This window comes from Notolepis coatsorum (genome assembly GCF_963971535.1).
Source record: "Notolepis coatsorum genome assembly, chromosome: 17".
Taxonomy (NCBI): domain Eukaryota; kingdom Metazoa; phylum Chordata; class Actinopteri; order Aulopiformes; family Paralepididae; genus Notolepis; species Notolepis coatsorum.
Window position 1 is genome coordinate 33,363,299 of NC_140181.1, and position 16,908 is coordinate 33,380,206.

The following is a 16,908-nucleotide window of genomic DNA, read 5'->3' on the forward strand; positions in this document are numbered from 1 at the left end:
AATTGAGCACTAAGGCTTGCAGTGTGAACGTAGCCTAAAAGACCATGAGATTACTGCATAGCACTTCCTCTCACCTCACAAACTCCGTATATCACTCTCTCTGCTCTTTCCTCACCTCCACTCAACTCTACTCTGTCTTTCCTAGGGTTTTATGTTATGTGTGTCTGTTGTGTGTGTGTGTGTGTTAGGGATGGGTACCGAATTCGGTACTTTTGAGGTACCGAACCGAAACACGTCGGTACTACCGAGTATCGAATCAAGTGAGAAACCGAAAAAAAAATAAAAAAAAATAAAAAATAATATTTTTTATTAATTATTTTTTTTACTTTTTTTTTTTTTTTTTTACTTTTTTCTTTTCATGTCAACGTTCACACGCACAATATATGCTTACCTAGGATTTGACTTGATTCAACAACAAAGCAGTCGGAGCAATGACAAGCCGAAAACTGTCAAAATTGTAGTTATTTGAAGTTTGGATATTTTTTTTTACGACTGAGGTAGGTAAATTAAATTTCTTGAGACTAAAGTACCGAAAAAAGGTACCGTTGGGTACCGGTATCGATTCACAGGTACCGGTACCGGTATCGGTTCAAATGTGAAAGGTACCCATCCCTAGTGTGTGTGTGTGTATGGGATGTGGGTGATCACGTGCACAGGTGTATTCCATCAGTCCTAATCAACTCCTTAATTGACTCTCCTCTGCCCGTGGCAGTAGTATCTCCCTTATGTATGTATGTATGTATGTATGTATGTATGTATGTATGTATGTATGTATGTATGTATGTATGTATGTATGTATGTATTTATTTATTCATTTATTCATTTATTCATTTATTCATGTATGTATTTATTGACAAAGTAATCAGATAAACAGTAAACAAGATAATAGTCACATTTGATTAACAATCAATCATAAATCATCAAGCCAATGAATCAATTAAGTATTCAATCAATCCATCAATCAATCAATCAATTTATGTAGGAACATAACATCTCTGAATAAAATGGCTCATGGAGCTTGTGTTATTGTTAGTTATATTTTCAGCTCAGATTATATTTCCTCAAATGAAATGTCTCTCTCAAATTCAAATAAGCTTTATTATTATTATTTTAATTATAGCTGAGAAACCCATGTTTCCAAAGCAGTACAAAAAATATTATGAATATTAAAATATTGAGTAGAAATAAATAAACTATTATTTGCAATTCTCTCTCTCTCTCTCTCTCTCTCTCTATCTCTCTCTCTCCACACCTCTCTTTCTCTCCCTCTCTCTCTGCCTGTCTCTTTTTCTATCTCTTTACCTCTCTCTCTACCTCTCTCTCTCTACCCCTCTTTCTCACCCTCTATCTCTCTCTCCCATTTTACAAAGCATTACAAGAGCTATATTAGCTTTCTCAGCATTAATAGTTACACACACACACACACACATACACACACACACACACACACACACACACACACACACACACACACACACACACACACACACACACTAATGGTGCTGGGCAGAGCTCTGCAGTGCAGCAGTTCAGTATAGCAGCAGAGCCTCAGTATGTCACCTACTAAACAGCTGGTCCTAGACCATCAGATAACACTATAATATACTGACTACTAAACACAGCAGTTAGCTGGTCATAGATCAGATCATACTGTATACTAACTACTGTACTAAACACAGTAGTTAGCTGGTCCTACATCAGATAATACTATATACTGACTACTAAACACAGCAGTTAGCTCCTGGTCCTAGATCTGTATACTGACTTTATAGCTGGTCCTATATCTGATTGAGGTGTAGAATTAGGTGGATGTGTTTGGGTCTGTGCTATCGTGCTTTAAATTAAGCTCTGTATGGAGAACACAGTCACAGTTTATGGTTTCTTCTTTCAATATGCTTTCAAACACAAACCGGTTATGATACGTTCCCTTAAGTTTTGCTTGTGCAGAAGTATCACCCCAAACACCTCCCTGTCCCTCTACTGACACAGCTGTCTTCCATGTTCGTATTCACAGAATGAATGAAGCTCTCCTCTCTTCTCCTCTCCCAGGTCCCTCCTCTTCCAGCCCCAGGTTATTAACTAAAAGTCTGTCCCTGGAGCCTCCCTGCTCTCCCTGCAACCACCAGGAGAGTGTGGATGCTGACACGCCCCAGCGGTTGAGCTCTGATCCTGGGCCCAGCTGTGGGACTGCTCCCCTGGACCGCTCCCCAGGCCCAGCGGGTCTAAAGTACTGCTGCTCCAGTGACAATCCTGAGCCGCCAGGACTCAGCGCTACCACGGTACCTCCAGCACCAACCAAGACCAGACCTCCTCTACCAGGCCCCAAACCACAGGGTGAGATATTTATATACAGATACAGATACAGATATATTTATTAATTATATGAAAATATACAGTATACAGATATTAATTTATATAGATATATGTATCAATTATATAAAGATATATACAGAGATATTTATATACAGTTATTTATCAATTATATAAAGATATATTATAGAGGTTTCAGTGTTCAGTTCCTCTAAAGCCCTACAACTTTATTAGTGAATATTGTCTAGAAAATTAATGAGTGAATCAATTAATGAGTGAGTGAATGAATTAATACATACTTACTGTACATACATACATAAACAAATGACTGACTGACTGAATGAATGAATAACCAGTCAGTATTGTTTGTCAGTTCCTCCAAAGCCCCCCCACCTCCAGCAGCAGGCAGGGGTATCTAGGCCACGCCCCCGGGCTCCAGAAAAGCCCCTCCCCCCTCCTCCACCGTGTCGGTCCCTTCCAGCAGACCCTAAGGGGTGCAAGACTCCGCCCACCCTGCCCTCCCGCACCGAGGGCACCTCCTCCCCTAACTGTGTGCTGTCACTCATCGAGAAGTTTGAGAGGTAAGATGGGTTTGTAGCTGTTGTGAGGGCTGTGTGTGTGTGGGTCATGAGCAGATAACAGGAACTCTTAAAGTTATCCGTGACACGGACAACCACTAGACTGCTTACGCAGATATTTTAGGAGAGGGGAAAAATTAAACAGAAAACAACCTTTACAGGTGGAAATCTCAAAGTGAGTAATTAAGAAAATAAATCAAGTCCCAAAAAACAGGACTACTCTCAATAAAGAGGTATAGTATAAAAGTAAATAAGCCACAAGGATACCTCCTAATAAAGGAGTTTATATTTGAAAAAGTAAAACAATAAACCTCCACTAAGGGAGTTTATGTGTAGAATCACGTGAGTAGCCTAAAATAAGAATGACTACCATAAAGCTCAATTCTGAATCAGAGATCAGACTACACTTCAATATAATGAGCGTGACCAAAAGGACAACCAACACTAGGAAATGAAAAAGCAGTTGACACTGCGATCTCCAAACTTAAATAGACTCCACATGGCCATAGGCACAGCTGGACTGCATCAGGTGCAATCAAGCCCACACACCTGCCGACCCATGAGGCAATTAACCACAGGGAACAGGGATTGACAAAAACCATGACAGCTGTGGCCATTTTGTGTCTTATAGGTCTGCTTCATGGTTCCTTCTCTCTCTTTCAGCTGCTGAGACTTTGATATTCTGTTGACCCAGAGAGTCTGTACCTCATGGCACTGGTTTAAACACTTAACACTTAAACACACCCCAAACCACCATGAACCAGGTCTCAGTAGGATGGTGGTAGGGCAGTGGTAGTAAGACAGGAGAGTGGTGACAGGACAGTGGCAGTAGGACAGTGGTAGTAGGACAGGACAGTGGCAGTAGGACAGTGGTAGTAAGACAGGACAGTGGCAGTAAGACGGTGGTAGTAAGACAGGACAGTGACAGTAAGACGGTGGTAGTAGGCCAGGACAGTGACAGTAGGACAGTGACAGTAGGACAGTGGTAGTAGGACAGGACAGTGGCAGTAGGACAGTGGTAGTAGGACAGGACAGTGACGGTAGGGCAGTGGTAGTAAGACAGGACAGTGACAGTAGAAGGACAGTGGTAGTAGGACAGTGGTAGTAAGACAGGACAGTGACAGTAAGACGGTGGTAGTAAGACCGGACAGTGACAGTGGTTGTAGGACAGGACAGTGACAGTAGGACAGGACAGTGACAGTAGGACAGGACAGTGACAGTAGGACAGGACAGTGACAGTAGGACAGTGACAGTAGGACAGTGGTAGTAGGACAGGACAGTGACAGTAGGACAGTGGTAGTAGGACAGTGGTAGTAGGACAGTGGTAGTAGGACAGGACAGTGACAGTAGGACAGTGACAGTAGGACAGTGACAGTGACAGTAGGACAGTGACAGTAGGACAGTGGTAGTAAGACAGGACAGTGACAGTAGGACAGTGGTAGTAGGACAGGACAGTGACAGTAGGACAGTGGTAGTAGGACAGGACAGTGACAGTAGGACAGTGGTAGTAGGACAGGACAGTGACAGTAGAACAGTGACAGTAGGACAGTGGTAGTAGGACAGGACAGTGACAGTAGGACAGTGACAGTAGGACAGTGACAGTAGGACAGGACAGTGACAGTGGTAGTAGGACAGGACAGTGACAGTAGGACAGTGACAGTAGGACAGTGGTAGTAGGACAGGACAGTGACAGTAGGACAGTGGTAGTAGGACAGGACAGTGACAGTGGTAGTAGGACAGGACAGTGACAGAACAGGACAGTGACAGTATGACAGTGGTAGTAGGACAGGACAGTGACAGTAGGACAGTGACAGTAGGACAGTGGTAGTAGGACAGGACAGTGACAGTAGGACAGGACAGTGACAGTAGGACAGTTGTTGTCTAATCACCTCAACAAGGGAAGCTGAATGAAAAATAAATTACTTGAATGAATTGTTGATTCAAATCTGTGTGTCTTTGTGTCTCCCAGGGAGCAGATCATTGTGGTTCCTGACATCACAGGGGGAGTGGCTCTCCCACCCAGACTACCTGACCCCGCCTCCTACTGCTCCACCCCCCCACCATCACCACCACCATCCTCATCATCATCATCAGCTCCTCCCAACGCCAGAGACCTCACCTCTGAGGTCAAAGTTCAAGATGATGTCACAGTAGTGGGCGGAGACGAGGACGAAAGAGAGGACGAGTTTCACGATGAAGATGATGAAGATGAGGAGCTGGCCGCCACGTGCCGCGATGAAGTCTGTGAGAAACGTCTGTCCATGGAGTCAGGCTACAGCGCCTCGGAGACCGAGAGACACCTTGACAACGTGGTTACCGTGGAGATGAGAGAGCAACAACCTGTCGCGGAGCAACCGAAGATCCCATCAGAAATCCCCTCCGAGCGCTTGTCCCTCCCCTCCTCGCAGACGGACGGGAAGTTAGCCAATCGGGACAGCGGCATTGACAGCATCAGCTCCCCCTCCCACAGCGAGGAGCTGTGTTTTGCCGGAGTAGAAGAAGGGGGCGTGATTTACCCATGTAGCCCCGCCCTCCCTCGTCTGTCCAGCTCCTCCTCCTACGCTGGGGAGGGGGATGAGGAGATGCGAGGGAGTAGAGGGAGGAGAGGCTACTCTGAGGAGGGAGACAGTGACCTAGAGGAGGAGGAGGAGGGGAGTGGAGACGAGACAGAGCTCACCTTAGTTCTACCTCCAGCTAAGACGGACAGACAGGACTCCTCAGAGGTAGGTGGAGGAGAGAGAGAGAGTGAGAGAGAGAGAGAGAGAGAGAGACACAGAGAGAGAGAGACAGATAGAGAGAGAGACAGAGAGAGAGGCACACAGAGAACGAGAGAGACAGAGAGAGAGAGGCACACAGAGAATGAGAGACACACACGCACACAAACAGAGAGAAAGAGACAGGGAGAGAGAGAGACAGGGAGAGAGAGAGACAAACAGAGAGAGAGAGATAATTGTGTGTGTGTGTGTGTGTGTGTGTGTGTGTGTGTGTGTGTGTGTGTGTGTGTGTGTGTGTGTGTGTGTGTGTGTGTGTGTGTGTGTGTGTGTGTGTGTGTGTGTGTGTGTGTGTGTGTGTGTGTGTGTGTGTGTGTGTGTGTGTGTGTGTGTGTGTGTGTGTGTGTGTGTGTGTGTGTGTGTGTGTGTGCGTGCTGCTGTTTGGTTCACTATAATGATGATCTGCTCATAAAGTTGATTCCTACCCATGAGAACATGAATAAAAGCAAGTCTGTCTTTGTGTCTGTCTATATGTCTGTCTGTCTGTCTGTCTGTCTGTCTGTCTGTATATCTTTCTCTGTATATGTCTATATGTCTGTCTGTCTGTCTGTATGTGTATATATGTCTGTGTGTATGTCTGTCTGTGTGTATGTGTATATATGTCTGTGTGTATGTCTGTCTGTGTGTATGTGTATATATGTCTGTGTGTATGTCTGTCTGTGTGTATATCTGTCTGTGTGTATGTGTATATCTGTCTGTGTGTATGTGTATATCTGTCTGTGTGTATGTCTGTCTGTGTGTATATCTGTGCTTGCAGCTGTCTGTCCAGCAGAGGGTGTTCAACATCGCTAACGAACTGCTCCAGACGGAGAGAGCCTACGTCTCCAAGCTGCACCTCCTGGATCAAGTGTTCTGTGCCCGTCTCCTGGAGGAGGCACGTTCTCGCTCCTCTTTTCCCTGCGACGTGGTCCATGGAATCTTCTCCAACATCTGCTCCATCTACTGTTTCCATCATCAGTTCCTCTTACCTGCCCTACAGAAACGCATGGAAGAATGGTATTATTATTAATATAATCATACTTTTATATTATCATATTATATCATGCTGTCATATTATCATACTATATATCACTATCATATTATTATTACATTATCATATTATCATACTATCATATCGTACTATCATAGTATCATACTATATCTTACTATCATACTATCACACTATATCTTACTATTACATTATTATATTATACTATCATATTATCATACTATATCTCACTATCATATTATTATATTGTCATACTATCATATTATATCATACTATCATGGTATCATACTATATCTTATTCATACTATTATACTGTATCTCACTATCATATTATTATATTATCATACTATCATATTATATCATAGTATCATACTATATCTTATTATCATACTGTATCTCACTATCATATTATTATATTATCATAGTATTATACTATATCTTACTATCATATTATCATACTATCATATTATTATATCATACTATCATTATTATATTATACTACATATAAAATAAATGGTAAATGGCTTCATTTATATAGCGCTTTTATCCAAAGCGCTTTACAATTTGTTCCTCACATTTTACCCATTCACTCACACATTCACACACCGACGGCAGAGGCAACCATGCAAGGTGCCAACCTGTTTATCAGGAGCAATTAGGGTAACCCTAAGTAGTAAGTGTCTTGCTCAAGGACACTTCAGCACGCTGCCCGGGAGGAGCGGGAACCGAACCGGGAACCTCCGGATTACAGACGACTGCTCTACCTACCGAGCCACTGTCACCCCACATCATATTATCATACTATATCCTAGTATCATATTATATTACCATACTATATCATAATATTATAATACATATAATACTATATCATACTATCATATTATTATATATCATACTATCATACTGTCATATTATCATACTATATCTTATTATCATATTATTGTATTATAATACTATATCATACGATACCATACTATCATGTCATGATTGCCCCACATTAATTTAGCATTAGTCCCTATGACACTCATTAATTTAGCATTAGTCCCTATGACACTCATTAATTTAGCATTAGTCCCTATGACTCTCATTAATTTAGCATTAGTCCCTATGACTCTCATTAATTTAGCATTAGTCCCTATGACTCTCATTAATTTAGCATTAGTCCCTATGACTCTCATTAATTTAGCATTAGTCCCTATGACTCTCATTAATTAGCATTAGTCCCTATGACTCTCTTTCATTTAGCATTAGTCCCTATGACTATAATAATAAAATAAAAAATTATCCACTTTTTCTCCTTTTTCAATTTTTTCTATATTTATAATATATCTATAATTAATTTAATATTAAATCCTAGTGATGAATATTTCAATATTTATAAGAGGTTTGTTTTGAGCCACTAAGCAAAACCTCATCCCAAATAAACCCTGGGTCTGAATAAATAATAGAACCCGACAGATGAATAAATCATAGAACCTGAAATAAACTCTAGTTTGACTGAGTGAGATTCCATCACTGCAGTCAGATCAGAGTCTGGTTTCTGCACAGATTCACTCCATAGTCAACAGTGTCGGACTGTGGTTGCACTGGGCAGCTCCTAGTGGTCAATAGTGTCAGACTGTGGTTGTACTGGGCAGCTCCTAGTGGTCAACCGTGTCAGACTGTGGTTGTACTGGGCAGCTCCTATTGGTCAACAGTGTCAGACTGTGGTTGTACTGGGCAGCTCCTAGTGGTCAATAGTGTCAGACTGTGGTTGTACTGGGCAGCTCCTAGTGGTCAATAGTGTCAGACTGTGGTTGTACTGGGCAGCTCCTAGTGGTCAATAGTGTCAGACTGTGGTTGTACTGGGCAGCTCCTAGTGGTCAACAGTGTCAGACTGTGGTTGCACTGGGCAGCTCCTAGTGGTCAATAGTGTCAGACTGTGGTTGTACTGGGCAGCTCCTAGTGGTCAACAGTGTCAGACTGTGGTTGTACTGGGCAGCTCCTAGTGGTCAACAGTGTCAGACTGTGGTTGCACTGGGCAGCTCCTAGTGGTCAACAGTGTCGGACTGTGGTTGCACTGGGCAGCTCCTAGTGGTCAACAGTGTCAGACTGTGGTTGCACTGGGCAGCTCCTAGTGGTCAACAGTGTCAGACTGTGGTTGTACTGGGCAGCTCCTAGTGGTCAACAGTGTCAGGCTGTGGTTGTACTGGGCAGCTCCTAGTGGTCAACAGTGTCAGGCTGTGGTTGTACTGGGCAATGTCAATGTCCATTGGCAGCTTACTGCAAAATCATGTTGAGACGATGAGAATGAAAGACACAAATTATGATGAGACTACAATGAGTCCATTAATATCCTCTGTTTTGTGTTGATATTTTGTGGGTCAGGTTGGATCACGGGAAGCCTTTCCAAACAAAACTTGCTTCATCAACATAGATAACTCCACGTTCACGGTTAGCGAGGACTGTTCACCCTCTCCTCTTGTCACCTAAACAAACCCCAACAAACTGCAAAACAGAAAGCAATGGAGTCTGTGGTCTCATGAGAATTGGGCTTCCACAGCTGTCACACCAGGGATCACATGGCTTCAGGCACTCTTACTGTACAGCACTTTTTGTTTTTTAATGTGTGTGCGTGTGTGTGTGTGTGTGTGTGTGTGTGTGTGTGTGTGTGTGTGTGTGTGTGTGTGTGTGTGTGTGTGTGTGTGTGTGTGTGTGTGTGTGTGTGTGTGTGTGTGTGTGTGTGTGTGTGTGTGTGTGTGTGTGTGTGTGTGTGTGTGTGTACTGTATGAAACTGCTGCCATTCTTGGCCAGGTCGCTCTTGGAAAATACCTTTAAATAAAGGTTAAATTAATGAAAATATCACAACAAATTCTCCTTGTAGTAGCTTTAATTTTCATATCCACCTTGTCTGTTATGAAACTTCATAGTGCAGCTTTAAATAAACAGTTTTAAAACGGTCCCCTTCTCAGGGACTTGAACCCGCGTATCGGAGACATCCTCCAGAAGCTCGCTCCCTTCTTGAAGATGTACGGGGAGTATGTGAAGAATTTTGACCGAGCCATGGAGCTGGTGACCACCTGGATGCATAGAGCCTCTCAGTTCAAGACTATAGTACATGAGATACAGGTACACACGCACGCACGCACGCACGCACGCACGCACGCACGCACGCACGCACGCACGCACGCACGCACGCACGCACGCACGCACGCACGCACGCACACACACACACACACGCACTAGCACTCAACACAGAGTTCACGCATGTACATTAGGGCTGTCAAAACCAATTTCAATATTCAAATTTGTGTTATATAGTGTTATATACAGCTGGAGGTGTTATATATTGTTATATAGTGTAGGTGGAGCATCTATGAGTGGTTTACAGGTGGAGGGGTTATATAGTGTTATATACAGCTGGAGGTGTTATGTAAGGGATAATAATAATTCACAATTCGGTATTCTAAACTCCGTGTCGGTCAATTATTTTGCGACAATGACCGAGTATAGGCTATACATTATCTCGCTTATTACATGGCTAACTTACTAACAATATACCTAATTCATTTTACACCATCGACAAGACGAGATCAAATGCAGACGCAGTTCTGTTCTGTCACTCCGCGCTGTCATCGCCGGCAGCCGGCAGGTGTGTCTGATTGCACTGATGCAGTGTGTGTCAGTGGGCTTGATTGCTCAAGCTGCGAACAGCGGTCATTATTGCTCGGCAGAGGTCCGTTATCGAGTAATAACGGACCTCTGCCGAGCGCTATTGACCAATCACAATCAAGCATTTCGGTGAATGTTAAAACGCCATGTAATAAATAGTGTTATATAGAGCTGGAGGGGTTATATAGTGTTATATACAGCTGGAGGGGTTATATAGTGTTATATACAGCTGGAGGTGTTATATAGTGTTATATACAGCTGGAGGGGTTATATAGTGTTATATACAGCTGGAGGGGTTATATAGTGTTATATACAGCTGGAGGGGTTATATAGTGTTATATACAGCTGGAGGGGTTATATAGTGTTATATTATATACAGCTGGAGGGGTTATATAGTGTTATATACAGCTGGTGGGGTTATATAGTGTTATATACAGCTGGAGGGGTTATATAGTGTTATATACAGCTGGAGGTGTTATATACAGCTGGAGGTGTTATATAGTGTTATATACAGCTGGAGGGGTTATATAGTGTTATATACAGCTGGAGGGGTTATATAGTGTTATATACAGCTGGAGGGGTTATATAGTGTTATATACAGATGGAGGTGTTATATAGTGTTATATACAGCTGGAGGGGTTATATAGTGTTATATACAGCTGGAGGGGTTATATAGTGTTATATACAGCTGGAGGTGTTATATAGTGTTATATACAGCTGGAGGGGTTATATAGTGTTATATACAGCTGGAGGTGTTATATAGTGTTATATACAGCTGGAGGGGTTATATAGTGTTATATACAGCTGGAGGTGTTATATAGTGTTATATACAGCTGGAGGTGTTATATAGTGTTATATACAGCTGGAGGGGTTATATAGTGTTATATACAGCTGGAGGGGTTATATAGTGTTATATACAGCTGGAGGTGTTATATAGTGTTATATAGTGTTATATACAGCTGGAGGTGTTATATAGTGTTATATACAGCTGGAGGGGTTATATAGTGTTATATACAGCTGGAGGTGTTATATAGTGTTATATACAGCTGGAGGGGTTATATAGTGTTATATACAGCTGGAGGGGTTATATAGTGTTATATACAGCTGGAGGGGTTATATAGTGTTATATACAGCTGGAGGTGTTATATAGTGTTATATACAGCTGGAGGTGTTATATAGTGTTATATACAGCTGGAGGTGTTATATAGTGTTATATACAGCTGGAGGGGTTATATAGTGTTATATACAGCTGGAGGGGTTATATAGTGTTATATACAGCTGGAGGTGTTATATAGTGTTATATACAGCTGGAGGGGTTATATAGTGTTATATACAGCTGGAGGGGTTATATAGTGTTATATACAGCTGGAGGGGTTATATAGTGTTATATACAGCTGGAGGGGTTATATAGTGTTATATAGTGTTATATACAGCTGGAGGTGTTATATAGTGTTATATACAGCTGGAGGGGTTATATAGTGTTATATACAGCTGGAGGGGTTATATAGTGTTATATACAGCTGGAGGGGTTATATAGTGTTATATACAGCTGGAGGTGTTATATAGTGTTATATACAGCTGGAGGGGTTATATAGTGTTATATACAGCTGGAGGGGTTATATAGTGTTATATACAGCTGGAGGGGTTATATAGTGTTATATACAGCTGGAGGGGTTATATAGTGTTATATACAGCTGGAGGTGTTATATAGTGTTATATAGTGTTATATACAGCTGGAGGTGTTATATAGTGTTATATACAGCTGGAGGGGTTATATAGTGTTATATACAGCTGGAGGTGTTATATAGTGTTATATACAGGTGGAGGGGTTATATAGTGTTATATACAGCTGGAGGGGTTATATAGTGTTATATACAGCTGGAGGGGTTATATAGTGTTATATACAGCTGGAGGTGTTATATAGTGTTATATACAGCTGGAGGTGTTATATAGCTGTATAGTGTTATATACAGCTGGAGGTGTTATATAGTGTTATATACAGCTGGAGGTGTTATATAGTGTTATATACAGATGAAGGTGTTATATAGTGTTATATACAGCTGGAGGTGTTATATAGTGTTATATACAGCTGGAGGGGTTATATAGTGTTATATACAGCTGGAGGGGTTATATAGTGTTATATACAGCTGGAGGGGTTATATAGTGTTATATACAGCTGGAGGTGTTATATAGTGTTATATACAGCTGGAGGGGTTATATAGTGTTATATACAGCTGGAGGTGTTATATAGTGTTATATACAGCTGGAGGTGTTATATAGTGTTATATACAGCTGGAGGGGTTATATAGTGTTATATACAGCTGGAGGGGTTATATAGTGTTATATACAGCTGGAGGTGTTATATAGTGTTATATAGTGTTATATACAGCTGGAGGTGTTATATAGTGTTATATACAGCTGGAGGGGTTATATAGTGTTATATACAGCTGGAGGTGTTATATAGTGTTATATACAGCTGGAGGGGTTATATAGTGTTATATACAGCTGGAGGGGTTATATAGTGTTATATACAGCTGGAGGGGTTATATAGTGTTATATACAGCTGGAGGTGTTATATAGTGTTATATACAGCTGGAGGTGTTATATAGTGTTATATACAGCTGGAGGGGTTATATAGTGTTATATACAGCTGGAGGGGTTATATAGTGTTATATACAGCTGGAGGTGTTATATAGTGTTATATACAGCTGGAGGGGTTATATAGTGTTATATACAGCTGGAGGGGTTATATAGTGTTATATACAGCTGGAGGGGTTATATAGTGTTATATACAGCTGGAGGGGTTATATAGTGTTATATAGTGTTATATACAGCTGGAGGTGTTATATAGTGTTATATACAGCTGGAGGGGTTATATAGTGTTATATACAGCTGGAGGGGTTATATAGTGTTATATACAGCTGGAGGGGTTATATAGTGTTATATACAGCTGGAGGTGGTATATAGTGTTATATACAGCTGGAGGGGTTATATAGTGTTATATACAGCTGGAGGGGTTATATAGTGTTATATACAGCTGGAGGGGTTATATAGTGTTATATACAGCTGGAGGGGTTATATAGTGTTATATACAGCTGGAGGTGTTATATAGTGTTATATAGTGTTATATACAGCTGGAGGTGTTATATAGTGTTATATACAGCTGGAGGGGTTATATAGTGTTATATACAGCTGGAGGTGTTATATAGTGTTATATACAGGTGGAGGGGTTATATAGTGTTATATACAGCTGGAGGGGTTATATAGTGTTATATACAGCTGGAGGGGTTATATAGTGTTATATACAGCTGGAGGTGTTATATAGTGTTATATACAGCTGGAGGTGTTATATAGCTGTATAGTGTTATATACAGCTGGAGGTGTTATATAGTGTTATATACAGCTGGAGGTGTTATATAGTGTTATATACAGATGAAGGTGTTATATAGTGTTATATACAGCTGGAGGTGTTATATAGTGTTATATACAGCTGGAGGGGTTATATAGTGTTATATACAGCTGGAGGGGTTATATAGTGTTATATACAGATGAAGGTGTTATATAGTGTTATATACAGCTGGAGGTGTTATATAGTGTTATATACAGCTGGAGGTGTTATATAGTGTTATATACAGCTGGAGGTGTTATATAGTGTTATATACAGCTGGAGGTGTTATATAGTGTTATATACAGCTGGAGGTGTTATATAGTGTTATATACAGCTGGAGGTGTTATATAGTGTTATATACAGCTGGAGGTGTTATATAGTGTTATATACAGCTGGAGGTGTTATATAGTGTTATATACAGCTGGAGGGGTTATATAGTGTTATATACAGCTGGAGGGGTTATATAGTGTTATATACAGCTGGAGGTGTTATATAGTGTTATATACAGCTGGAGGTGTTATATAGTGTTATATACAGCTGGAGGTGTTATATAGCTGTATAGTGTTATATACAGCTGGAGGTGTTATATAGTGTTATATACAGCTGGAGGTGTTATATAGTGTTATATACAGATGAAGGTGTTATATAGTGTTATATACAGCTGGAGGTGTTATATAGTGTTATATACAGCTGGAGGGGTTATATAGTGTTATATACAGCTGGAGGGGTTATATAGTGTTATATACAGCTGGAGGGGTTATATAGTGTTATATACAGCTGGAGGTGTTATATAGTGTTATATAGTGTTATATACAGCTGGAGGTGTTATATAGTGTTATATACAGCTGGAGGGGTTATATAGTGTTATATACAGCTGGAGGTGTTATATAGTGTTATATACAGGTGGAGGGGTTATATAGTGTTATATACAGCTGGAGGGGTTATATAGTGTTATATACAGCTGGAGGGGTTATATAGTGTTATATACAGCTGGAGGTGTTATATAGTGTTATATACAGCTGGAGGTGTTATATAGCTGTATAGTGTTATATACAGCTGGAGGTGTTATATAGTGTTATATACAGCTGGAGGTGTTATATAGTGTTATATACAGATGAAGGTGTTATATAGTGTTATATACAGCTGGAGGTGTTATATAGTGTTATATACAGCTGGAGGTGTTATATAGTGTTATATACAGCTGGAGGGGTTATATAGTGTTATATACAGCTGGAGGGGTTATATAGTGTTATATACAGCTGGAGGTGTTATATAGTGTTATATACAGCTGGAGGTGTTATATAGTGTTATATACAGCTGGAGGTGTTATATAGCTGTATAGTGTTATATACAGCTGGAGGTGTTATATAGTGTTATATACAGCTGGAGGTGTTATATAGTGTTATATACAGATGAAGGTGTTATATAGTGTTATATACAGCTGGAGGTGTTATATAGTGTTATATACAGCTGGAGGGGTTATATAGTGTTATATACAGCTGGAGGTGTTATATAGTGTTATATACAGCTGGAGGGGTTATATAGTGTTATATACAGCTGGAGGGGTTATATAGTGTTATATACAGCTGGAGGGGTTATATAGTGTTATATACAGCTGGAGGGGTTATATAGTGTTATATACAGCTGGAGGGGTTATATAGTGTTATATACAGCTGGAGGTGTTATATAGTGTTATATAGTGTTATATACAGCTGGAGGTGTTATATAGTGTTATATACAGCTGGAGGGGTTATATAGTGTTATATACAGCTGGAGGTGTTATATAGTGTTATATACAGGTGGAGGGGTTATATAGTGTTATATACAGCTGGAGGGGTTATATAGTGTTATATACAGCTGGAGGGGTTATATAGTGTTATATACAGCTGGAGGTGTTATATAGTGTTATATACAGCTGGAGGTGTTATATAGCTGTATAGTGTTATATACAGCTGGAGGTGTTATATAGTGTTATATACAGCTGGAGGTGTTATATAGTGTTATATACAGATGAAGGTGTTATATAGTGTTATATACAGCTGGAGGTGTTATATAGTGTTATATACAGCTGGAGGGGTTATATAGTGTTATATACAGCTGGAGGGGTTATATAGTGTTATATACAGATGAAGGTGTTATATAGTGTTATATACAGCTGGAGGTGTTATATAGTGTTATATACAGCTGGAGGTGTTATATAGTGTTATATACAGCTGGAGGTGTTATATAGTGTTATATACAGCTGGAGGTGTTATATAGTGTTATATACAGCTGGAGGTGTTATATAGTGTTATATACAGCTGGAGGTGTTATATAGTGTTATATACAGCTGGAGGGGTTATATAGTGTTATATACAGCTGGAGGGGTTATATAGTGTTATATACAGCTGGAGGTGTTATATAGTGTTATATACAGCTGGAGGTGTTATATAGTGTTATATACAGCTGGAGGTGTTATATAGTGTTATATACAGCTGGAGGTGTTATATAGCTGTATAGTGTTATATACAGCTGGAGGTGTTATATAGTGTTATATACAGCTGGAGGTGTTATATAGTGTTATATACAGATGAAGGTGTTATATAGTGTTATATACAGCTGGAGGTGTTATATAGTGTTATATACAGCTGGAGGGGTTATATAGTGTTATATACAGCTGGAGGGGTTATATAGTGTTATATACAGACGAAGGTGTTATATAGTGTTATATACAGCTGGAGGTGTTATATAGTGTTATATACAGCTGGAGGTGTTATATAGTGTTATATACAGCTGGAGGTGTTATATAGTGTTATATACAGCTGGAGGTGTTATATAGTGTTATATACAGCTGGAGGTGTTATATAGTGTTATATACAGCTGGAGGTGTTATATAGTGTTATATACAGCTGGAGGGTTTATATACAGCTGGAGGTGTTAGTGTTATATACAGCTGGAGGGGTTATATAGTGTTATATACAGCTGGAGGTGTTAGTGTTATATACAGCTGGACGGGTTATATAGTGTTATATACAGCTGGAGGGGTTATATAGTGTTATATACAGCTGGAGGTGTTATATAGTGTTATATACAGCTGGAGGGGTTATATAGTGTTATATACAGCTGGAGGTGTTATATAGTGTTATATACAGCTGGAGGTGTTATATAGTGTTATATACAGCTGGAGGTGTTATATAGTGTTATATACAGCTGGAGGTGTTATATAGTGTTATATACAGCTGG

General features: G+C 40.3%; 1 protein-coding gene across 1 annotated transcript in view; it reads left to right on the top strand.

Moving 5' to 3' along the window:
* Positions 1–16,908, top strand: part of fgd1 (FYVE, RhoGEF and PH domain containing 1) — a 121,210-nt gene that overhangs the window by 84,811 nt on the left and 19,491 nt on the right. Inside the window, exons 2-6 of the mRNA XM_084333909.1 lie at positions 2,050–2,334; positions 2,684–2,891; positions 4,858–5,611; positions 6,417–6,655; positions 9,599–9,755. Of these exons, the coding sequence (XP_084190035.1) occupies positions 2,050–2,334; positions 2,684–2,891; positions 4,858–5,611; positions 6,417–6,655; positions 9,599–9,755 (1,643 nt within the window). The remainder of the gene's footprint in view (positions 1–2,049; positions 2,335–2,683; positions 2,892–4,857; positions 5,612–6,416; positions 6,656–9,598; positions 9,756–16,908) is intronic.